General features: G+C 42.6%; 1 protein-coding gene across 11 annotated transcripts in view; it reads left to right on the top strand.

The window, feature by feature from the left end:
- Positions 1-24,435, top strand: part of RARB (retinoic acid receptor beta) — a 331,702-nt gene that overhangs the window by 293,551 nt on the left and 13,716 nt on the right. For all 11 annotated transcript variants that reach the window (XM_035556374.2, XM_050709157.1, XM_035556376.2 and 8 more), the window contains one exon: positions 17,701-17,861. In XM_035556374.2, the coding sequence (XP_035412267.1) occupies positions 17,701-17,861 (161 nt within the window). The remainder of the gene's footprint in view (positions 1-17,700; positions 17,862-24,435) is intronic.

Here is a 24,435-nt window from a genome sequence, read left to right on the forward strand (position 1 = left end):
CGCATCTAATCAGACCTGTAGATTGGCTAATGTCTCCCTTGATGTTAGCAGGTCAGGTTTCTGTGGCAGTCTAGCCACATGCCACCTCTTCCAGAGGTCTGACTCTTGTGAGGACGGGTAGCGGCACTGAAACGGGCATAACTTCAGACTTTTTTCATTTCACACCTTTGCGTTTTTTCACTTCACATGGATCTGATTATTTCTGCGGCCTTTTTCTGTTATTTCTTGTCCCCCACTTCAATTTTGCGGGCTGTGTGGGGTTGTTGTAGCATTATTCCTGATTGTACGTACAAAGATGCTGACTGTATGCATTTATTGTAGATTGCCTCTACCTCTGCTTGAGTTCAGTATCCCCACTGTTTTCATGGCAGGAAAGACCTGGGTTATCCTCTCTGCCTTGTGCCAGGCAATGTTGTTGTAAGAGCAGATGGGAAATGTGGAGTAGCTTGTCCCTGCCCAGCCCACGCGCTCCAAAGCACAGGGCTGAGGCCACGCTTGCTTGGTCATGCAGACATAACTGCTGAGACCCCAATCCCATGACCTCAAAAGCTTTGTTTCAGAGCCTCCATTCTTTTTTTATGCACTCAGTTCACTGCTTCCTATTCCTCATTCGGATCATTTTCTTGTTCAGGGGCATGGGACGTCATTGATGCATCTCTTTCGCCTAATTGCCATTGTGCCATTTGGTTGTGCTTTCTACTGGCACCTTGCGGTCTTTCTGCTGCCTATTGCTGTGCATTTTTTTTTCTCCCTTTGAACGCTTTTCTTATTTTGGGATGTTGAATCTGAAGGATGAAGAAATGTTGATGAGATAAATATCAGTCTGGGAACGAGCAAATTGCCAGTGTCCTGGACCTTGAAGCTAAACATGGCTTATTTGGTTGTCAGGCCAACCTGAAAATGTTATCTGCAGTAGCCAAGGTTCATGAGAAGTGCAATAAATTGTTCCCAAGAGTTCTGAGAAGTCTGAGCAGCAGCAACCCGAAAGTGCCCGGAGGACTCAGTATCAGAAGAGACACGTGCTTGGTCCTTCCTTGTAGAAGAAACATGTGAGAATGGTCACATCTTCCTGATGTTTTGTATTTGCAAACTTACTCCTCCATTTTCCTCGTGATCCCTTCGGTGGAGATGGTCTTGCATAGGGTGGGTTTCTCTGCAGAAGGCAAAGGAACAAAAACCATGCTGGCCTCTCATTGGAGACTGACTCCCGTGCTGATGGCATGGAAGATAAAAAGAAGCCACTCGGAAACCAGTAAGCTCTCAAAGACTCTCTAGGAAATCTTTACTTAAGTAGATGAGGCCATGGATTTCCCTCTGCTGACACTGTCAGGCTCAGATGGCTTGCTTTCACCCACTGCATGAATTGTTGCAGCAGAGGGAGTTTTCCATTGCCACGCCAGTGATAAGCCAGCTGACACATTGCAGTTCCTCCTGCAGGGATGCTAGCCGCCCTAGGACTGTGCTCTAAAAATAGCTGTGATTTTTCGGTTTGACTCGGTATCACATGCTCAATTTAAAATACATTGGAACAGTTAATCTCCAGTTCTTTAGTGCTCACATGGAAAGTGTGCAGGATTTTTTAAAGTTAGATGGCAGGAGAAATAACACCCTTCCTATCCTAACTTAAATATCATTCTGCTGTTAATACTAGCAAAAGGAAAGAGATCATAAGGTGCTGGGATTTTCAAGTTCCTTTGGCCCCATGGAAGTTAACAGCAACAGTTTTGTCCCGTCTCACCTTATTCCAGTACTTCTTTGCATGTTGGCACGTTTATGTGAAAACTCTATTTTTTTCAGTCTTATGAAAACTCTAAATTTTGAAGTCTTATGAAAAGTCCGTCAATCACACAGAGAGGCAGTTCTGAAAATGACTTAAAAAAATTGTAGCTTATATCCCTGTGGGCGGTGCCTAAGGCCGATAAGCGTTTAATCATCTGTGGGATTGTTTCTCAGCGTCGTGAATCCATAACCAGTTGCTTATTGTCGATACAAATGGATTTGATAGGTAAATGTGAGGAAATTATCTGACTTTTCAAGATGTTTACCTGAATTTCAGGGTTAAAGCTGAGTGGAATTCTTCCTTTCCCCTGGCAAAAAGTGCAACAGAAAGCAAACATGCTTTTAGTTGGATTACAGGCTTGGTTAGTCATCTGACAGACAGTTTTAATGGAGTCAGAAAGACATGCTGGGGAAACATGCTGACCTACTTTTCTTTCTTGCTTTCTTTTTTTAAACTTTTAAGCAAGTGAAATGTTAATTTACGCTCCTCATAAAATTGGATTTTGCTGACTGAGCCCACTTTGTAATTAATTTATTTACGCTTCTGCTTGGAGTACGATACATGCTTTTGGTAACTGAATTTTATCAGGTTGTTTTTGTTTCTGTTAGGAAATTGGGTTACATTTGAGAAATTCATGTTCTTCCCCCTTTCCAGGACAAAGCCATCAGCCTCAACTTAATGAATGATTTAAGTCAAATCCTCTGAGGGAAGACTTTACAAACCATTTAAAACGACAGACTAACAAAGCATATTACATTTGTATCGTTTTCAGCGCATTATATTTTTAAACATTTTTAGTCTTTAAGCTTGTGGGAAGAAGGATTGCTGGCATAGTGTCGCGCATTTTGCATTTGGCATTGTTCTTTACCACGTTAAGTAGGTTGATAATTCTACCTTCGGTCTTTTCTTGGAGTCAGAACTCAGTGAATTTAAATCTGGGAAACTCTTCCCATAAAACTTGAGAGTCTGAAAAGAAAGCATTAAATCAAATGAGAAAATTTAGAAGTGAGAACAAATTAAAACATTACAAATAGAAATTGAGTGATATTGGAAGATGAGGGGAAGCTTTTTAAAGATGTTGCAGGCGTGACTCCATCTCTTCTTTAGCAATGGGCACGTGTGTAACTCATCAAATGGCTCAAGGTGCCATGTTACCTCTGTTATCTCTGGCAAAGGGATGTGCTTCATTCACTTCACAGATAATTTTGGTGAAGAGATCACAGTGCATTTGAAAGAGTGAGAGAGACCATAATGCCTCAACTCTCTGGTCGATCTGGAGATGCTGTTTTCACCTGTTACGTCTCCTTCTCTGTCAGTCATTGGCAGGTTTCCGAATGTTGGTCAAAACGCGAGTGCTGCTGCAAATCTTCTGCTACTTCTCATCTGTCCTGAAAAAAGTTCTGGTTTATTTGTTTCCATTTTAACTCCAGCTAGCCAATTACAATGTGCACTATTTTATGTGTATTGAAATGGTAACACAGTGGAAGAGATGTGGGAAAAATGGAAATCGTCAGGAATTGCAGGGGTTTATGGAAGTACCATAATGTTTCATAAGAATCCATGAGTTACCTGTGCTTTTATAGTGCACAGTACTTTCACTTGTTTTCATATGCTGTGTACTTTTAGAGGATGTCCCACTGGCACAGTAAAGATTGAAAATTATTTTTCATTGTTTTGAGTATAGTATGTTTATTTTGGCTAATGCATGAGAGTTTTCTGTACGTACCAAGAAGACAGAAATTGGCATTGCACAGATTTTACCCATTTTGTAGCATAGATGCATCAACAGAGGAGTCCCAGGAAGATAAATCTGTGAGCATCCTCCATGCTAAGCTGTTGCACCTTGCATGTGCAGCATCCCTAACTGTACCGTAGCCGTGTGAGCTGCTCTTTCCATGCAAGGAGTAACTTGACCCTGTTTTGCTTGCCATAACACTAATTCAAGGTCGCCTGTGAGATGGTTTATTTTATTTCTACAAGAGCGATAGTGGAGAAGAGCTACTCAAAAAAGTGTCACTTCTGAAATTTTATTAGAAGGTTGCTTTTTTTTGATACAGAATTGTTGATACTGGAAGATGAAGTATTAGAGTTTAGTGAAGTTTAAATTGTCCTCTAACGATGCTGATCTGTCTCCATTGCACAGGGAGTAAGCCTGGGCTCTTGTGTTTCAAATTAGATGTCTCATGAACTCGGGTGCAGAAGTCCAGAGCTCAATGCGTATTGTCTTGCAGTCCATGTTGTACTGTCACATTGCCTGATTATGCCATCAAGAGCTCAGGGACCAAATTTGTACAGTCCAGATCCCTGTAACAAGTGACATGGAAAACTGTTAATTTGTTAGAGCGTTTTGACAGTTTTCTTCTACAAGGAGGGCGCTCAGTTTGCCTGTAGCTTGAAGGAGAAGCTCAATGTATAAGTACTTGTTTTTTCTCTTTGGATGCCTCTTCAGGTGAACACTGCTACTAAATCAGAACATCCAGAATATAATTTTAAATGGAAAAGGAGTGCAAATAATAATAAAAAAAAAAAAAGAGAGAGAACAAATAAAGGCAGGAAGATAGTTGTTATTAAAGTAAGGCAACTCCATTATGCTCAACCCACTCCCATAAAGTGAAAATTGCACAGAGAGAAGAGAATAAGCAGAAATATTTTACTCCTTTAATTCAGCTTGAGGGCTTAAGTCCTCTTTGTACTAAAGAGACAGTCAAAACCTTTTCTTAGCAACATTTCCTGCTGCTTTCTAAGTCAGTTATTAGTTATTTTACTAGTTTATTAGGAACATTTTTCGTAGCATAATTTATGCATGGCAAGGCGTGAACATACATAAAATCATACAGATACATTAACTGCCTTCCACAGGGTATGCAGAATTAAGCCTCATGAGTTTTGGGGTCTTTTTTCTTAGTTTGGGGGATGAGGTGGGAAGATAACCATGTGGTTAATGAGCCGAGCAATAATGGATGAGGGACATTTTAAAATATTCCCTAGAAACCAGGAAATGTAGGAAGAGTAAGGCAATTAAGGGGAATCACTAAATATCCCAGTCTTAACACTTTATTCTGTATATTTATAATGAGTATTTAATCTAATGCTGTGCGATGGATTAGAAAAGAGGGGGAGGCAGGCCTCTTTCTCTTCATACATTTAGGTTTTCCCTCCACTGAAGATTTACTCAGGGCAAATTGTTTAACTTCAGCTGGTTGGAGGCGTTCCAGCACAACAGCATTTCACTGAAAAATAACACTCTCTCGAATCCCAAAACGCATAGTTGTCGGCACTGCGGTTTGTTCAGATTTGCAAAAGCTCGGGATGAGTTACGAGGGGGCCGGCACGGATCCCTGTCGGTTCCTGTCCTCCAAGCTGCGTGTCCCGGGCCCAGCCGGGCTCGCCTGCGACATGTCTGCCGTGCGGCCTGCGGCTCGGGGCAGTCCCGCAGCTGTTCCTGGGCTCGTTCACAAACTGAACAAAGCTCCGCTTTTGGAAATCCCGACTTCCAGCTCGTGCTGCCCATCAGGGGTGTTCCCCAGCAGCAATATCCTGAGGACCTCTCCTAAAAAGTCGTCTTCTTAGAAGGCCATCCTTGCTGGAAGGAGGTGCCGAACCTGTGTGCGATAAGTTCAGGGCCCAGTCCCACGCTATCGAAGGCCGTGGAAGTTTTGTCCTTGTCTCAGTGAGTTAAGGTGTGAGTAGAAATTGCCGGTAATGCCAATTAATCCTATGCTGTGCAGTAGTTGTCTGTAACACAAGCTTCTGTCAACCGGGGCCCACCACCCTCATTTAATGAAGGGCCGGCTGTGCGTTGAGTCCAGGCTCCTTACCCAGCTCTTGGCTTCCATTTCAGACGTCATCTAGTGTCCAAGTTGCATCCTTTGTTTTCATAGAGAAGTCTGGGAAAACTAGGTCAGTTTATCCAAGTAGAAATTATTATTTTATTGAGTTAACTCTGTGGTGACCCGCCGCCTGTTTGCCTTCTCAAAACGAACTCCCTTGTGTGCAGTAAGGCTTGTGCTGGAAGTTGCAATGGCCTCAGTAATCACTTTGATTTCAAATCAACAATAAAAAGGCTTCTTTTTTTAGTATCTTGCTGTTTCCTGGAAACAAGTGTCTGTCTGCTTTGCTCCTTGTATGTTCGCTAGATCAGACTGGTCTGGTATACTGTGAAAGCACTTAATGTGGAAAGGTTATGTGCTGGCATTACTGGGGATATTTAAAAAAATCTTATGGAGAAATCAGGATTTGATGCTACTTGACCCTGTCTGGCAGAATTACGTTCTTTAAGCCAGTCCTGTAGTAGCTACCATGCCTTCTTTTTTAAATAATCCGGTCCACTTGCTGCTATTATTTCAGAACTTAAGACACAGATAAGAAAGCTTTTTTTTTTTCTTTTTTCCCCTTTTTTTTTTAATGGAGGAGTAGCTGGAACATATTTTAAAGAACTTCTTTGGCATTGTACATAAAAGATAGAATATATCAAAATAGACAGTCTGATAATTAGGTGCAGGCTTGTGGAGTGATTCATGTCCTAACAGGAGTGTTGAAGCAGCTGAGGTTTCTGCAGGTGTGTTGAGGGAATTAGACCCCATACTGCCACAATGCTCCTGCCACTACATAAAGCACGAGTGCAGATGTCTGGAGGATCTGCATTCATACATGAAAAGCAGCATTTCTGCCTGTGTGAATTATGGACAGAACAGTATTTATTAAACACACAAGCAGCAGTCTTTGTCTACTATGTACTTTCTTCTTTGAAGAGTCGCAGTAAACCTGGTGCTCTACCAAGCTCAGAGACCCCAGGCATGAGCTGTGAGTGAGAGGCAGAAGTGTTTGAAGAGCCTCAGCTTGCCTGTGCAGCACCTCAGAGTGGGCAGCAGGATGCCAAGGTTGAAAGTGAATTTGTTTACCTGTGTCAGCCGCCAGCTTCAGCCCTGCATTTACGGGAAGCTGGGGACGTGGCCAGCCAAGTGCTCCCAGCCCGGCGCGGCCGGCGTGTGTTATTCCCATTGACCAGGGAGCGTGTTGCAGCTCGGTTTAGCCTTCTACAGGGCTGACAGTCCTGTGGCTGGGAGTAAAAAGCAGCCCCCTGACCTGTCTTTTGTTTCCCCTTAGGTTATGGTTTGTGAAAAAAGGACAACGTAATTTAAAAAAAAAAAAAAGTAACAACTCCCCACATACAAATTTACAGATTTTTTATTCCAATTGCTCAGCTTTTGGAAAGGGAGCAGAAGTAAACAAAATGCATTGTTTGAGCGTATTATTTTACCATTTGATTAAACCATTATTTCCGTATTACGGCAAAACCAATTTAATGGCAAGCATTATTAATGAAAAATAGGACCCAGTTGCAGAGCAAGTCCAGGGGCAGATGCTGCCATGTGCCCAGCAGCTGTGTGGGACTGCACATAGATGCGAGGCTTCAGCGTTATTTTTATCTGCTCTTCCGGTGCTTTTAGGTCCACCTAGCTAAGAAATACAGTGGTTTCCTTCCCATCTCATGCTGCCAGGCTGCCTCTCCTGGCAGAGCAGGTCATCTAGCAGCAGCCCTGGCAGGGAGGTTGAGCGCTGCTTTCCCCCTGCTGCAGAGCCGCACTGTCATCCTGAAAGCATTGAGAGCTGGAAATAACCTCCCGATCTCTCTTTTTTTTTTTTTTCCAGACGTATCAACAAGCTTTTATCCGTAGGAAAAAAATTCTGTGTGTTCATAGTGGCGTGTTTTCCACATTACCTTCAGAGGAATAGGTAAATAGTAGCTGAGCTATTTGCTTGATTTTATTATTCTTGGCTTAGTGGGAGGCCAGGGCAGCAAGCTGCCTAGGCTGTAATGCAGGCTAGCACTGTGGTTCAAGACTACAGCTCCCTTTCTCAAAACACATCTGGAACAACTGTTTCTCCACCTTCATGAGCTCAATTTACGGTTGCATGAGGCGATGTATTCTTTGTGCTTGATGAAATACGCAGTGTACACAGGCCTCCTCAAATGTGTTGTCAGTTGGCAGCTCTCCCGCTAGATGCACCTTTACACAATTGCACAAGACACCAGGAGGTACAAATGTGAAATTTAGCCTTGGGGGCAAAACAAAGAAATGAAACTTAGCTATGAATGCGGTATTATCCATCTGCAGATAGAGATATTAGATCTGATCTCCCACTACGTTACTGTAGTTTTACACTAATAGGACTCTGCTGAGATCGGTGGAGTAGCACCACTGCACAACTTAAGCAGTAGTGGTGGGAAGTTGGGGCTGTTATTTTTAAAGCTGGTGAATAACATAGGACTGAACCCTGTTTGGGGAAAGCCAAATTGCATTCACTGCATGAAACCAGCCTTAATGAAAGGGAAAAATGCAGACGGCACACCATCTTGGTGTTCCTGCTCATCCTTCACAGGAGCTGTTGCCCTGGGTGCTGAGTGGCCATGTGTGACCAAAGGGAAGGGGTGCGGCTCATCTCCTTTCTTTCCCCCAACAGAACTGTAGCCTTTTGATTTGCTGTCCATACAATCTGTTTTATCATGTATAATCAGAAAGCCCAGATTTGTACCGTAGCTGAGTCTCATTCATTATACTGAATTAACGCACTTGTTATTGGAAAATTGTTTTGTTAAAATAAGTTTGTTCGTGTTGCTGTCAGGAAAGAAGTTGCAGTTTGTCATGATAGGTAGCTTACCAGTTAAGCAACAAGCAATTCACGTTCTTTTTGTTTGTGCCCATTAGGATGAGGGATAAAATAGCTGTAGCACTTTGAACTGTACGAAGGGCTACAGTCAGGCCAGATACCGGGCAGAAGCAGAGTGCAGTGTCTGGTTTTAGTTTACAGCAGTGCACTTTCCTTGCCATCAGCAATCCTGGATAATGTCCAACAAATTGAATTGATGACACTGGATAACCCCAAGTTCTCCTAGTTGCGAGCCATCCTACTACCATGACTGTCTCATAAGAGAAATTAATGTAATATTTGTAGATGAGTAGACTGGTTTACCTTTTGGTGACCCTGGAGAGAAAGGTCAGGTTCAGGATATTTTTACCTGTAATCGGTTATCCATAAAGAGTTAGTGTACCAGACTTCAAGATCGTAGCTCGAAAGGGCAGTTGCTTTGAGAAGGTAGCTCGAAAGGGCACTTGAAGAGCTGAAATCAGATGAGACAGATTTAATGGCCTCTTAGTGACTTCTGACTGAAAGTTCAGAGTTTGAAATTTAGGAGTTTTTCTTTACCCAGCCTGTGAAAAACAACTGTGCTATTTTTTGTAGTATAGATTAATAGAAATTTAACGTCAGGGTGACTATTTAAGAAGTGTTTTTCAACTGCTGTGTATGCATTTAGTCACTTCAGCTGTAAGGAAGAGAAAGAATAATCACGTCGTGTTTGTGGTTGTGTATATTTTTAGCTAATGTGTTTAGACACTGCTGTTCCATAAAAGCTGTCCAGTTCCCCAGACTATTTCAGTTTAACCAGCTGTATGCAGAATTTTATCTAGACAGCTGAAGAAGTTACTAGTAAATCCACTGGGATTTTGGCAGATGAAAAAGTAGATGGCAACCACAACGATACTTCAGTTCCCTGGGGATTTTAGTTTCAGGGGGATTCTCCCCCAGGTCAGTACTGTGCAGCAAGTTAGTCGCAGCCCTGCAAGTCTGGGAAACCTCCCGGGATGGAGTGATTGATTCCCAAAGCTCCTTCGGAGTTCATCACTGACCAGGGAAAGGGGTGGCTGCCAATATCCACCAGGTGATGCTATTACTCTGCAAAGCCAGTTGCAGGTGCCATGGTCGATCTTAATAAAAAATGTTTTGTTTTTTTTTTTTACATCAAAGTAAGGAATTAACTGATTTCATGCAGGATATTGAGAGAGATGGGGCAGGGCATGAACAGGGAGGGCTTAATCTACTTTCGTAGATTATTTCAATGGCAGCACTAGGTGAATGGGAACACTGTGGGACTTGCCTATGGAGAAGTTCCATCTCATGGCAATTTCTGGCAATAAGTAACTTGAGGTGATGCTTATGTGAAATACAGACAGAAACATGAGTGTCTGAGTTGTGTCTTAGTCAACAGCTTATGGGTTGGTTATTTCCATTGCAGATGTGTTGGTGGGCCTTCACAGGAAATATTTGTGATTTATTCTACTTGAAATTGTTAATGGTAGCCTTTGGAAGCTCGTTAAGCTTCAGTTTCTAAGAGTTTCTGGATTATCCTATTTCACGGTGGTAATTAGTTGGGGATATTAAAGCACTCAGAGAATGGAAATCTCAGGCCAAATGCTATTTAAACAGTTTATCATTAATGTATAATCATGTCTCTCCGTCTAGTTTGATTGCAACATGCAGGGAGAGACGGTAAGGGAGATGAAGGAGTCTGCTTTTGGTTCAGCCCATGGCACACTTTCCATGCCCTGTGTATCCTGGCTCTGACTAAGCTGCTCCACTTACTGCCTCATCTGCCTGCCACACCTGCATGCTGTTTCTGCTGGGTTTGTTTCACTCATTTGCTTGCTTTCTGTCTTGTAAACTTTTCAGCTTTGAAATTGATCATTTCTGTCTTGGACCTGTTTTGTGGGGTTTGTTTCCATTTGTATTTCTGGAGTCCTGATTTTTGTACGTTGAACGATTCTCATTGTGTGGGGCACGTTCTGCAGAACTGGAACCAGCCCATTTTTTTCTAGCTGAAACACTTTAAGGAGCTTTCTCTAAGTTTTTCCCACATTCACTTCCAAAACAGCATTTAGAACCACTTTGTTGTTGTTGTTGTTTTCTTTCCATTTCAGGTCTTGGATTGGCAGTTTTAGATATCCAAAGCATGGCAGATGTTTATGTTTCCATATCTCTTAAAAAAAAATAATAAAAATAGAATAAAAATAATAATAATAAAAAAGAGGTTGTTTAAGAAGCAAGTGAGCAAAATATGATTCCGTGCCATTTCCTTATTTATCTCGAGAATGATAATAAATTAATAAGAAAAAGAATACAAGAGCCATACCTTTCAGCTGTTTCCAGTGGGTATTTAGCTTATTGTTCTGCACTGGCTTGGCTATTTTGATCCTACGTCTGAGTTCGATCAGTGTTGTTTTTCTTCAAGGGACTAGAAACTCCTTTTTTGCTCATTCCATCTACTAGTATTTCAGGGATGTGACACTAGCAGGTGCCAAATTTCATGTCAAAAATAAAATTTTCAGGCTGATGGAATCCTTGAAACCACAGATCAAGTTTCAGGCCAGTTGAATAAAGCTGTAGAGCATCCATTTGTATCATTCATTCATATAATGAAACCTGTTCTTTTAACACAGTTCTTGATATATTAACCCTGCAGTTATCCTCATACATAAATGGGAGATGTGTTGCTTTCGTCGGTTATAATAGGATATAACCATATAAATCCCCTGTGCATGAATGGAAAAATAGAGCCCCTTAGGCTATAGGTATCAAAGGTCTCCCCTATACTTACAATAGCCTAATAAGGTTATTTTGGAGGCATAGGTAATTACTCATGGACTCCCTATAGCTAGTGATTCATTGTTCACTGCTGAAACATTTCTACATGAATTATGTTTTAAACAAGCAAATCCTTGGCCTTCCCTTTCTTGGGGGGAAGAAAGAGAACTTAAGGGACACAAAATTCCACCATTTTCTGTGTTAAAATACATTGTTTGCTAGTTAAAAGCATCCTGTTATTTGAACCAATTTAAATGTACCGCTGTGTTTCATACTGCTTTGAATACATGAATTTGTGCTTCTGAATTTCACGTTTTGATGAAAATATTATTGTTGTGATTAATTTGATATTTAGAAAATAATGTGGATACAAGATCTCTGTGCTATGAATAAAACAGTCGGAGTTAACTGTCCCTGGGGATAGAATCAATCACTGTTGTAGAAGAGGGTGACATTTAAAAAAGAAACTCAGAAGAAAATGTCATGCTTAAAAAATTAGATTTAAACGCACTAGCTCCTGATTGATTTTTATTGCACTCAGATGGATACACTGATTGATTATCAGTCTTACAAATGTTTAGTACCTTTCTCACTTCTCTAATAATCAGAATAATCTAATTTTCAATGTCATTTAAGTTACTGTATTCAAGGTTATAATAGATCATATTTCTAATAAAACATAGCAATTATGTAATGAATAATACAGAGCTGCGAGGCAGAGTTCAGATTCACCTTCCTCTAAAAAAAAAAAAACACCACCCATGACTGGAAGAGCCAGTGTATGCGGAGGCAACGTGCAGGATGATGATGTCCTTCGGGTTTGTGGTGCTTTCCCCTGCTGCTGAGCCGAACCCGGGGCATAATGCCAGAGGTTCCTGGAGCGCTGGTCAGGGCACACTTGCCATAGCTGAGCAGTATTTCTCAACAGGAAACCCGGGGCAGGTTTGAATGCTTTAATGTATGTCCTCGCTCTGCACCTGGGGAAAAATGAGAGCGTGCCAGGTTCTCATGAAGTTTCCTTCATGATTGTTTCTCCGCGCTCCCTCTTAATTTTGAGACATGTCTGCAGAGAGATACTATCTCTAACTCTAGATGTTTTCTTGTGGCGACTGCGCCAGACAGCCGACCTTGTTGGCTTCTCTGAATTAGCTACACAATATGCAATTTTCAGTGGAGTTTGGTTTTGTACTTGAGGCCCCGTGCAAGACTGCATACTCGTTACTGGCTTTGTCCATTAGAAGCAAGAGTTTTTAATGAGAAATGTGCATTGCCTCCGATCGTTCTCCATATGTCAAAGCTCAATTTTGGCATGAGAATTTGTTTTAAGATAGTTTCCTGTTGTTTTTAAAGACCGAGTGGTTTTGCCTGAAAGAAAACATTATTTCATCTGGAAATCACGACCCAGGAAAGCCAATCCATTTATAACTACCTGGTGTTCTGCATCTTGTAATGCTGTGTTTGGCTTGCAGTTGTATTGCTAGGAAAACAGGAACAGGGTTCTTACCCTGCTGAATTGATGGCATCTTGGTTTGTCAAGCGTGGTTGCGTTGTTTTCAAGATGATTTTGTGTTGTTTCTTTGCTTACGGTGGAGCTGGCTTGGAGCTTATGCAAAAGATAGGGTAGGGTGGTGATTAACTCTCATCCTGTGCTGCTCACCCCGTGGCAGCAGAAGGCTGTTATATCCCCTACAAAAGGAGAAAAATAACCTCCTGGAGCACAAACTGTTGGTGAGGTCCCCCATTTCCATGCCTGCTGCCATCAGCTCCGGTGTGGGGGGGCCTTCAGTGATGCGTAGCAAGGCGCTGCCTTCATCTGGGGGGTCGGAGACTCTGGCTCATTGTCCTCTTTTGGGGTGCTAGGTCTGACGTGATTCAGGGTTTTCCAAGGGGACTGTTGTGAAAGCCATTCCTGCGCACTGCTGTAAGTTGTGGTGAGCACAGTTTAGTGAAAGCTGATGGGGAGAAAGGAGGTGCACGGTGTCTGGGGGGAAGTCAGGCATTTATCCTGATGGATCAGACTTGGCAGAGGCACTATTAAGTGCTTCGCGTATTTGACTGAAATTGTCCACAGCTGCTAACTTGCTAGACTTAGAGGTTTTAAGCAGCTACATCTGGAATTTGAGTGTCGGGATGTAAGGGGACACAGGTTTGCACCCCTGCACGCAACTTGCTTTTCTGGAAGCCTTGGGTGCAAAGCTGAGCGTCAGCCTGGCCACGCAGGCATGGCACCATTGGTCCTGCTCTTCTAGCTGGGAATGCTGCTGGCCTTCAGCAAAGGATCACTCCGAGGGGCCAGAGAGCCCTGCCTGCAGTGTGCTGCCCTCCTCCCTGGGCTTTCTTGTGCAAGGAGCGCTCCGAGGTGCTTCTGAGAGCTGTTAGCTTAACAAATAGCTTCGAAATACTTAAGGACAAGAGAAGTGTGGTTTTGCAGGAATGCAAACTGACTGGATACGCTGGGAGTTGTCAAAACAGGAACAAAAACAGTTAACTAGTACACAAAGCTATTCAAAGGTCATGGGGATCTCTGGGAGGCAAAACAGCAATGATAGCATTTCGAGTCATGAATTGATAGCTGATTAATCATTATAATACATGAAAGGTGCTGTCAAACTATCTTCTGGGCGTCTGGGGCAGCAAAGGTCATGCAAGTAATTGGAAAAATGGTGTCGTGAGTTGGAGGTTCTTTTCCACGGCACACGTTTCTGCCGCCGCTAACAGATGGCAGTATAAGTCAGTATGCCTTGATTTTACCTGATGATCTAGAAACTGCTTAAATCTCTTGGGCTGGATCCCAGGCTCTTCCAAAGCCAAGTGGTGACTGAATTTGGTGGGCCTGAGGGGGTTGCATTTAAGACTGGACAGTTCGCAGTGCCACGACATGCTTGATGTAATCCTGCTCAAGCACAAGAATTGCTGTGTGGTTGCTAAATGAGAGGGCTGGGGGCCTCCGAGAGAAGCTGTTCATGCCTTCCTATCCTTAGCTTCAGCTACAGCAGGCCCCGCTTTCCTTGAAGAAAGGCATCCATCCCTGCTACAGCTTCAAGCCAAAGGGAGAAAATGTGTCCAAGGCTGAGGAAGGCAGCAGGAGACTTGGGTCAAAGGGAGCAGACCGACCGGGGCAGGGAAGGGACAAGTCGCGATGTTCAGCCCCTTCTTCCATCGGGCGGTGGGTGAACGTCGGAGGGCAGGGGCTGGTCCTTAACGTCAGGACAACACAAAGCCCTGCCGCGGCTCCCCGGAGATGTCTGGGTGTGGGAGCACAAGTCCCAGCCTGCGCGTCCGTCGGGGTGACACGGAAGCTGTCACGGGGAGATGGATGGGAGCAGACGTGCTCAGGCCTGGGCGTGCGGCGCTCAGCTGTCCAGGCAGCACTCGTGGCGCACCCACATACAAAGATACGCCTTTCTTCATTCTCTGCACCACGCGCACGCCTTATTTTTGTTTGAATTTTGTAACTTCCAGTATTTCTCACAGGGCGAGGGAGCGTCCACACTGTCCCCTGTTGGGAGCTCTTAAATAATGCAACCGTTGAGTCAGAATTTAGTGCCCAAGTAATGAAATTCATAACCTGAGTTTTCCACAGCAGCATTAACTGTGACATAGATTCATCACTTTCATATCATCATTAAAAGGCAGTGGAATTGCATCTGGGATTGATGTGATCATATGCATGTAAAGACCAAGATACAAAAAGGTGTGATTTATGTGATATAAGCATAAGCTGTAATCCAGAACTATTCCCACATGCAGCGTGACAGTTCCTGTTCCCCGAGCACTGATGGCTTTGAAATTTACTGTGTAAATGTGTGTGCTTGTGTTTTTATTTATTTAACTCTTTTAAGCATAGTGTTGTCTTAATCTTTTCCTCTCTTTTTTTGAGTTGAATTATACATGCAGTTGAATCTGCGTAATAGTTCAACATTATAGAAATTCTTTATTTTTTGGAGCACTTTATTGTGTTATCTTACAGAGGATGCAGAAACACATCTAAGTCTGATGCAGCCTTAGAAAAATGTAGAAAATATAAAAAAGTACATGTAAAGCAAGAAGATAATGTTATTTGGGTTTTACTGTTACTACAAAGACTGTCGGAATCATAGAAAAAAGGTAACAAAAGAACAAAACCTGTTCTTAGTTTTCAGGACGTGTTAATTCTCCCCTTCCACTCTTCCTACCCTTCAGTGGTTTGTTCATGAAAAGAAAGAGGACAGAGCTGGGCCCATTTGGTGATGGGGGCTGACCAGCAGCTGTCTCTCTGATGGCCTCTGGAGGGGAAAGGACCTCAGGTGTAACGGAAGAAAGAGCTGTGCAGTGGCAGCACGGGAGCAGTGTCCGGATTCCTGCGTGAGTTATCTCCTTGTATCTGGGAGCTCTTGGCAGCTGCTCCGAAGGCTGGCCTAAATAACGTGTTTGTCTTCCACAAGGAGTTCAAAGCTATTGAGATAAGTAGTTGCTGAGGCTGCCTGTTTAGCAAATTTGTCAATCGTAGAGCTATAAGTAAATGGGGCTTTATTACAAAGGCTTATTGCTTTTTGCGGTTGTGTAGGAGTTTACATAATTTTCTAAGGAGCTCTTTTATCTCCCAAGTACGGCAGTGATTAGGATTTACTTCTGGAGTGCAGCGGCAGTTGGGAGCACTCGAGCTGTACGTGTTGGCCCCGGACGTTTTTTCAATGCCTGAGACTCATTTGTACTCTGCCCTGGGATCCAGTGAACAAGGCAGGGCATTGGCTTTAGGGGAGTATTTGTAGAAAGGTGGGGGGATCCATCCAACTCCCCCAGACCTGACTACCCTGCTAGCACTGAGCCTTCACAAGAAGGCACCTCTTTGCCTTTCCTCTCCACTTTTCTTGTCATTCCCTGAGTCTCTGTTACTCCAGACATGAGAACTGATGGCGTTCGAGGTTAGGCTTTAAACCATCGAGGTGCTCAGCATCCCAGCCTTGATCCATCAGAGTGCATAACTGACTTCAGTGTGGATCTTTTCACACAATTAAAGTCAAGTGCGTCCTTAAAATATTTGCTGGAGTAGGGTCAGAGTTCTCTCAGTTGCAAAGTCAAACCTTTAGTCAGAAAACCAGAGGTGTTCATTGCATGGAGTATGTGCCTGATCAACTCATAAAGCAGCAACAACATTCACTGTCCTACCTGTTGTTTTCTCTGGTGTGCCTGACCTTATTTCTGTAGATGTCCCTGATTCTGCTGCATTCCCACCTCTTTTCCCATATCGCTCTTAATTTTCCCTCAGAAATGATGCCCAGAGAAGCAGAACCTCCTCTTTTGCCTGAAACACGCAGTGTTTGTCTGCATCTTTGCCTTGTTGTGGTTCACAGACACAGAGCAAGCAACCCCAGAAGATGTAGGCTGGTCATCCTCACATGTGCCAGGTGCACCGGTCACCCTCTCAGAATTCAGGGCACTGTTCTAAATATCACGAGGTTTTGAACACTGGTGAATGTTGGTGCTATTTTCTGTTTGTCCAGCAGCGTTTAGTTTTTGGGGTCTTTAATATTGATACTGAGTCTCTGGGGAGAGGGATTGATTTGGTTTGGCTTTGTTGTAAAGCCTGGGTTCCTTGTGCATCTGGTTACACTTAAAATGTTAGCTCTAGCTAACAACAAGCCTCTTGGTAAAATACACAAATACTGGCACTACTGCGGACACAGACTTATCTCCTGGGCACCTCTTGTAAAATGAAGTTATTTTCATTAAAAGAACAGAGAGTAGCATGGTGATGGCGCAGCTGTCATATTTTATTACAGAACACAAATATGAGGGAAATCAATTACAGAATGAGTGCAGCACAGTGCATATTTCTAATAATCCCCCACAACTCGGCAAAGGTAGAAGGCTGATCTGAGTGCAGGAGCAGATGGCAAGCAACTTTAGATAGCTTCGCTGCAATTTTTTGCTCTTTCAAGTGCTTGTGCTTCTCCTTTGATCTTCAGATCTTGAGTTTAATGTTTCATCTTCTTTCACTGACTGTTTTCAAATTTAACTTTCCCCTCAAATAATTTTTGCTGGGTGGAGTTTGTATTAAGTACGGGGTTTATTACATTCCATATTGTGAAATCTAAAAAGAGAGACCATTACTTTCTTCAGCGTGGTTCACATCCAATAAAATACCAACGACGTCACTGCAGAGAATTTCTCCATTCACCATGCACAGTTGTAGTGATACAATGAAAAAATCCCACCTCACAAAGTTAATGAGAGACTTAAAGTGCATGTGAAATTGTGGTAGACTTTCTTGGAGGGTAGACAGTACAGGACTATCAATAAGATCGTCCTGTGGAAGCTTGCTTTCAGCACTATCCCATTAAATTCAGTTTATACAGATAAGTAAGCTTGTGTAAGTATTCTCTGTGCACATAACATTTTTATCTCCACTTGTATAATTCATGTTAAAAAAAGTTGCAGTGTTTTGAAGTAGATCAACAAGCATAACATGGGGTGATCTGAGTAACCACATGTGATCTGTGCTTGTTCTTCCACAGCTGTCAGAAATGATAGGAACAAAAAGAAGAAGGAACCTTCAAAGCAGGAGTCCACAGAAAACTATGAAATGACAGCAGAGTTGGATGATCTCACTGAGAAGATCCGAAAAGCTCACCAGGAAACCTTCCCCTCGCTCTGCCAGCTGGGAAAATACACTACAGTAAGTATGGTTTGTAGATAATATAGTCTGGATTCAGGTGGGTGATACGAGTTTTGGATTGGAGACTTCTGATGTTTGAAATGGATGCAGATGTACATGCAATCCTTGAATCTCCTTAGCCATGCAAAAAAATGTGTATCTGAATGGAAATACATGAACTTAACTGTAAACATTAGTTAGCAGTATTATAAGAAAGACCACAGAGGGAAAGACTAATCCTGAAAGGAGACAAGCTTGGAGTCCATGAGTGAATTACTTACCAGCATTGATCAGAAATTTGTTGGCTTCCAAAAACATGTTCTATGCTTGCACATCAGCAGATTGCTACTTTGCTGGTGTAGAGAGTTCGTAAATGCTACAGGTGACAGCCCCAAAGCTATCATGGTCAAGAAAATTGGGAAATGTCTAAATAAACCAGTTTCCAAAATCTTTATTTGTGCTTTATTCCTCTTCTAGTCCACCAAAATACCCCAAAGCAGCCAACACTTTTGCTGCTTTTTAGAAATGAAAAATCAGCTCCAGGTCAAGAAGTTCAGTACGGTAGGAATTTCTCCAGAGAATGACTCAGGAAAATACACTTTTTTATACAAATACAAGAGAAAATACAATGTCAAGTTTGCCAATGCAGTAAGGAAAGAGATGCTAAAAATTAATAGAGTCCTATCAGTAGATGAGTGACTTTGTTGGTCAGGACTTGCTGTCAGTTGTAGCAGTACAGCCTGTTTCAGAGAGATGTGCCAAATGTCCTGCTCTCAGTTGTCATGCTGGGAGATGAGGAGTGGCATGGCTGGGCCAAGCAGCCATCTGCCTGCACAGTCCTGGTCCTCTGCCCCGGACGGATACTGGGAACCCAGACTTAGAGTCCGGGTGAAAGCTCTGTCACTGAATTCCTCTGCATTTTTCAGTAAATACTCCACTACTGGAACAAACTAAATTTCTCAAAGAGTACTTTAGGCAAGATGCGTGGCATGAATATTCAGTAAGCAGGGTGCTGTTGTTACATGGCATTCTTGTCTATTTAATAAGGTCAGTTCAAAAATCTCAGGTTTAGGTGTAAGATTTGAATTTAAGTGCAAGAAAAGCATATATACGTGTTGTGACATTAGAGAAGAGCATATTTTTCACATCACCGAAAGTGATGTGTTTATTTTCACAAACATATTTCACGTTTAATTTTGAGACCCGCATAAAATTGTTGGCACTGGGGAAGGCTTCTGTCCTCTGCGTGCTTCTCTGGTGCTTTCTCTGCTCATGTTAGATGTAGTCAAAACAATCAATGTAGGCGTGCTGGTAAATACTACCGTAGTAGGCAAGCACAGTCGGACCCCCGGGGACTAGTGCAGCATGCGAGGCTGGAAGCTTGAAAACAGCCAGCTGGTGACATAACCAAAGGCAAGGCTGGGGGCTGGGGGATTCATAGCGTGTCTTTTCAAGGAAATTCCTGCCTTAATGCCTTCCACCCCTCCCCACAGTACGTGTGGTTGTGCCTTCATCCTGAAGGGAATAAAATCTTCCAAGCAGGCTCTCACACTTCTGCTAATGCAAGAGTGCTTCTGAACAAGTGTGAAAAATCTTCCCAGTTCAAAGACAGTGAGTTTATGCCTCACAGAAGAGGTGATCGGGTGTCCGCAGCTGGGACATGTAGCCAGACTGGTATGCGTGCCAGAGTTTATTGCTCACAGGCTGCCTTGCAAATGACCTGGCTATCCCAGAACAACATATCGTATACCTCCAAATGGGAATGTGTTGTTACGTACTTGTGTGTTACCCCTGAGGTGGAAGAGCGCTACGGTGGGTGTGTTGATACTTAGTACTGGTGATTGTCCAAGCTCTGGATGGTTGAAAGATAAACCTGGGCACCTATATGCTTGCATCATGTATTGGATGCTTAAGGTCCAGTAATATTTTAGCTCTTGAAATGATACACGTGGAAACTGGAGAGGGTCTTGTCATGAATGAAGGCATATCATACTGCTGATGCCTTCATTCTTGAGTTCCTGTTGACCCTCCCGGTGAGTTGATGTCCCTGAAGAAATTTCAGAGCCTGTAATGAGAGCACCTGGATTTCAATAACGGATGAATCTGAACTGTCAAGGAGTCCCAGGTAACCCTGGTCTGTCTCTGAGGCTGAATATTGCTCATTAATAACCCGCTCATTAATAACTCACTCATTAATAACCCGCAGTGTCTCTGAGGCTGAATATTGCTTATTTCTGTCGCAGGTCAGATTGAACAGCTTGGGGAAAGAGACTTCTTGTTTTTATTGTTGGTCTTTTGGAAGTCCATAGCGGTTAGCTGCACGTGGCTAAAGTCCCTGCCACTTGGTCATGTTTTGGTACTGTACAAGTTGCAATAACAAAATTATACTGAAAGAGTTATTTTTGGCTTACCTTGAGAGCTATACAGCTTCCTTCAACAGCTGCATCAAAACTAGTAGTGGCGGTGCTAAATATTAACTGTCCTCTCGCTTCGTTCCCATAATCTCTGTGTGAAATGTGGGGTATTTAAATCTCTCTTCTAGCTAAGGTCTGGCAACCACTCCAGCATTTTAGATAGGAATTCAGTGTAACAGCTCATTTTCGTGAGTGTTATCTTTGCCTGGCTTTGAAAGGGACAGAGTACAGCACTCCCACAGTTGCTTGCACCCAATAAAGAACCTCGGGGATTAAAATATTCCTGAATACCACTGTGGCTGGAGTAAGGGGACTTCATCTCCAGCTGTTTGTCAAGCGAGGGGAGAAACCTTCCTGCATGCACAGAGGATCCATGACTTGCAGGATGCAGAAGGTGTTTGTGCTGATGGAGAGGGACACAGCTTCAGTACTCAGACACAACAACATGAGCTGTTGATCAAATGGCAGGATTCAGGTGATAGTCTTTCCTTCTGAGACACTTGAAATAGAGATCAGAAGTCAAAAATAGCACACGACACTTTTTCTAAATGCTGAGCCCAAGGGGAGCTAGAAGCATGTGATGCTTTACTCTTCTTGATAGTAACAAGCTAGTACAGGTAGAAAATAGCCAGTCATGCTTTCCTGTCTGGTCCTGCAGGCTAACATTCACTCAACGTGGTGCTCTCGTGCCGTGAAGCATATGGATTGCTTCTGTAACCTTACAGGGTGGGGTTTTTGTTTGTTTTTAAGTGAGAGGCAAGAAAGGAGCACATTTTATCAACGTGGATTCACCTGAATTTCATGAGCTTTGCACTTGTCTAGTGATAGGAACCATGGACAGAAGAATCTGCTCCATACGTGCAATTCCTGTATGCCTTTGGTTATGCGATCTTTTGGACAGATGTAAAACATGGTTTTGTTTGTTGCTGAAAAGAGCAAAGACTGTAAGTATAAGAGAGTGGAATAAAAAAGAGCTTGCAGAGATACAGCCATAAAAAAAATGTTCAGACATTTAGCTTGCATATCCAACTCCTCTTCTTGACCACCACAACCTGCATTTCCTGCAGGAAAGGTTATGCGGTTATTTTTTTCCCGTTGCGTATTTTTATCTGCTCAAAAAAAGGTTTTGGAAAAGCATTTTCAATTACCTTTTTTGTATCCATCTGCTCTTTAAAAAGAAAAAGTGTCCCTATCTGTAATAATTACTGTGCTTTGCATAGTTAATAAAAGTCTACTTAAAATAATGGGGGAACAGCACTTGTATTAAATTCCCTGGGTCATTTGACTTAACAGTTGCATTTGGTAGGCAGGGGCAAGTATAGTTCTGTCGATGATGAGAATCAGCAAGCTGTTTAAACGTAATGGATTTCAAAAGTCCATCATAAATAGATCTGTTTTATTACTGTCATCCAGGTAAGAGAAAGTGCCCTAGTAATTTCTCTAGAGATGTCATACTTTATAGTATAATTGAGTGTAACTATACTGCTTGTCCCTTGAGACTGGCATTATTTGTAAGTCTACAGCTGTGTTACATCCAGCCTCATGATAAAGGGAGGATAAAACAGAAAATAATTTTTACTCTGTGGACCTTGCTTCAGGTTCTCCCAGGTTGCTCTTTGCTGACTGGAAGCGGAGATGTCTCCCCCCTCAGTGGCATTTTACTCTTTGGAAGTCCTTGACGTAGAAGTTACACGCCTCTTGTTCTGTGCCATTGGAGAGGAAATAGATATCCCGACGCTGGAATTGAGCAAAGTGTGCTGTGGTCTTTGGTGAAGCTGCAGTGCATTGCTGCTTTTACTAAAGAGGCATAGCAAGTGTTCCTGATTAGGGGATAGTGCCCCTGTGAGCCTTGTTTCATTTGTAAAGTGGATTTTAAAGACAGTAGGGATTCTGCTACTGTGTATGTTTCTGGGAGTACCTCGTCCTGTATTGTTAATGTGGAGATAAAGCAGCCTGCAATGAAAAACAAAAATGATGGAAAAAATGGGATCAATTTATGTGGCAAAAATGGCTGTTTAATTGGATTTCATAGCAAGGTTGGGCTTTTCCACTGATAAAGATGTCACTAGGGTGTATTACAGTATTGTTCCGCCATATGTGCACTGGGGCAAAGGCCTGAAAAACATGCAAGACTGCTCCTGGAAAAGACACCCAAAAAACTGCTTCAGTAAAATATTCAGGAAAAGTCATAGCGTCTGCATGTTTTTCACAGCATGGTTAGAGGAGATCCCCAGGCAAATTTAATCAAAGTTTCTATTTCTAACATGCATTTTATTAACCCCGTGTTCTATTGTTCAACCTATACATTGATATTGAGTCAATTTTGGTTTTACATATTCAGAAATGCTGCTAAAAATCTAGCGATCCTCCATGATGCTTGCAACTACATCCATTACCAAATGAAATGTTAAAAGTCATCCCATTTGTAGAATCTCAAAGATAATGTGTAAACCACATTAGACCCAATGCCAAGGATCTGGCAACCAGTATAATAAAACACCAGGTTATTTTGTATTTTATTAACTGCCCCTTCTTTTCAGTTTGCATAATGGTGAGTTAGATTTACATTTGTTAAGACGGCTGTGCATTACTCTTAATAGAAGACATGTCAAACTTCCCGTTGCCAGTAGTGTAGCATGATAAAGTAACCTCATATGATACTGATGAAGATTTCGTTCACACTTGCTGGTTTCATGCAACGTCTTTTTTTCCAGATGGATACCCTATTGTAAAATGATTTCCTGCTCTAGGCTCTGCTTTGTGTAGCTCTACGCTATGCCATCTTTCTATGAACTGGATAAACTGCCTATTAAATTTAATTACAGCCTGAATGACTGCACATCTTGATCTTATTTTTCCTCCAATGTACTGTATTTCACCAAGGTCCTTGAGGATGAAATAAAATAAATCTGAAGGATGCATACTCCAGTAGCCGAAAGAAATGTTTCAAAGGGCATTACAATGACTGTTAACCCATTAGTTTAGGACCGTTTTGAAGGCAATTCTTTAGGTTTAGCATTATAAAGACATTTTCTCCTATCTTTTTGACTGTCATTTAAAAAAAAAATAGAAATTGTTCCCAGAATAAAAATTCAAATAGAAGTGGTGAAGTTAATTTCTTATCCCTTAAGAAGGAGGGGAGCAGGGCAGAGCACGTATGCACCTTTAAACTCTTCATCATGATTAGCATTTATTTTTTGTAATAATGGCCTAGTATAAATATTACTGGCTGGAATCTCTACTCTGTTGCAAGTGAAAGTGAATGCCAGGCTGGTGGCTCCCCAGGACCCATCGTAACTTTCCCATGTGTGACTGCGGTGGTGGTGGTGGAGGCAAGGCAGCAGGGGACAGGGTGAGGCAGCGGGAATGGGGGCCTGGTGACAGCATCTACAGCCCATGTCCTCCCTTCCACTTCTTCAGTCTGTCCTTCCTGTGAAAGAACCAAAGAAAGGCGATGGCCTCCAAGGTGACAAACCACTTGGGTGCAGTTTTGGCTGGTTGGAGAATTCCTTCCACATAAGCGATTTTCCTTTGGCTGAATTAGGGCCCCTTTACACCACTCACTCAATATGAGGTGTCCTTGGTGCCAAATCCAACCCTGAATCTCAGAGGGGCCCAGATGGCTAAAGTGAGTGGCAGTGGGATGCCACCCAGCCGTTTCGCCTCCACTTAGGCAGCATAAGTCACAGCTGAGAAGAGGAGTATGTGTGTGCAAGAGAGAGGGAGACAAAATGCAGCCACCACTGATGACTCCTTTGAAGGTCTCCAGCTGTTTCCAAGGGGGTAGATGTCCTCACCATCTGCAGTATCGGTGGTAAGGTCACTGGAGATGTTTCCTCTGATGAAGTGCAGTCCGTGTAAACCGAAAGCTTTTTGATGGATTTTTACCTGCCATGTCAGTTAGTGTCAAGTTGAGACTCCTCTCATTTAATTTTAAAGTTAAGATGTACGATCACAAGCAACACTGGATCCAAGCGCTGGCAAAACGGGAAAGCGTTGCACGCTAGGAACAGCGGAGAGGAGCATCGGGTATTTCAGAGCTCCATCTTCATCTGTTTTTTGAATCACAGATGGGTTGGAGATGACTCTTGAGGTCTTTTTTTGAGTCAAGGTCAACTCTTGAGTTGATTCCAACTTTTGTTGGACTAATCTCAAATAAATGACAGAAGCTTTTGAGTCAG

Source organism: Cygnus atratus, chromosome 2, assembly GCF_013377495.2.
Source record: "Cygnus atratus isolate AKBS03 ecotype Queensland, Australia chromosome 2, CAtr_DNAZoo_HiC_assembly, whole genome shotgun sequence".
Lineage (NCBI taxonomy): Eukaryota > Metazoa > Chordata > Aves > Anseriformes > Anatidae > Cygnus > Cygnus atratus.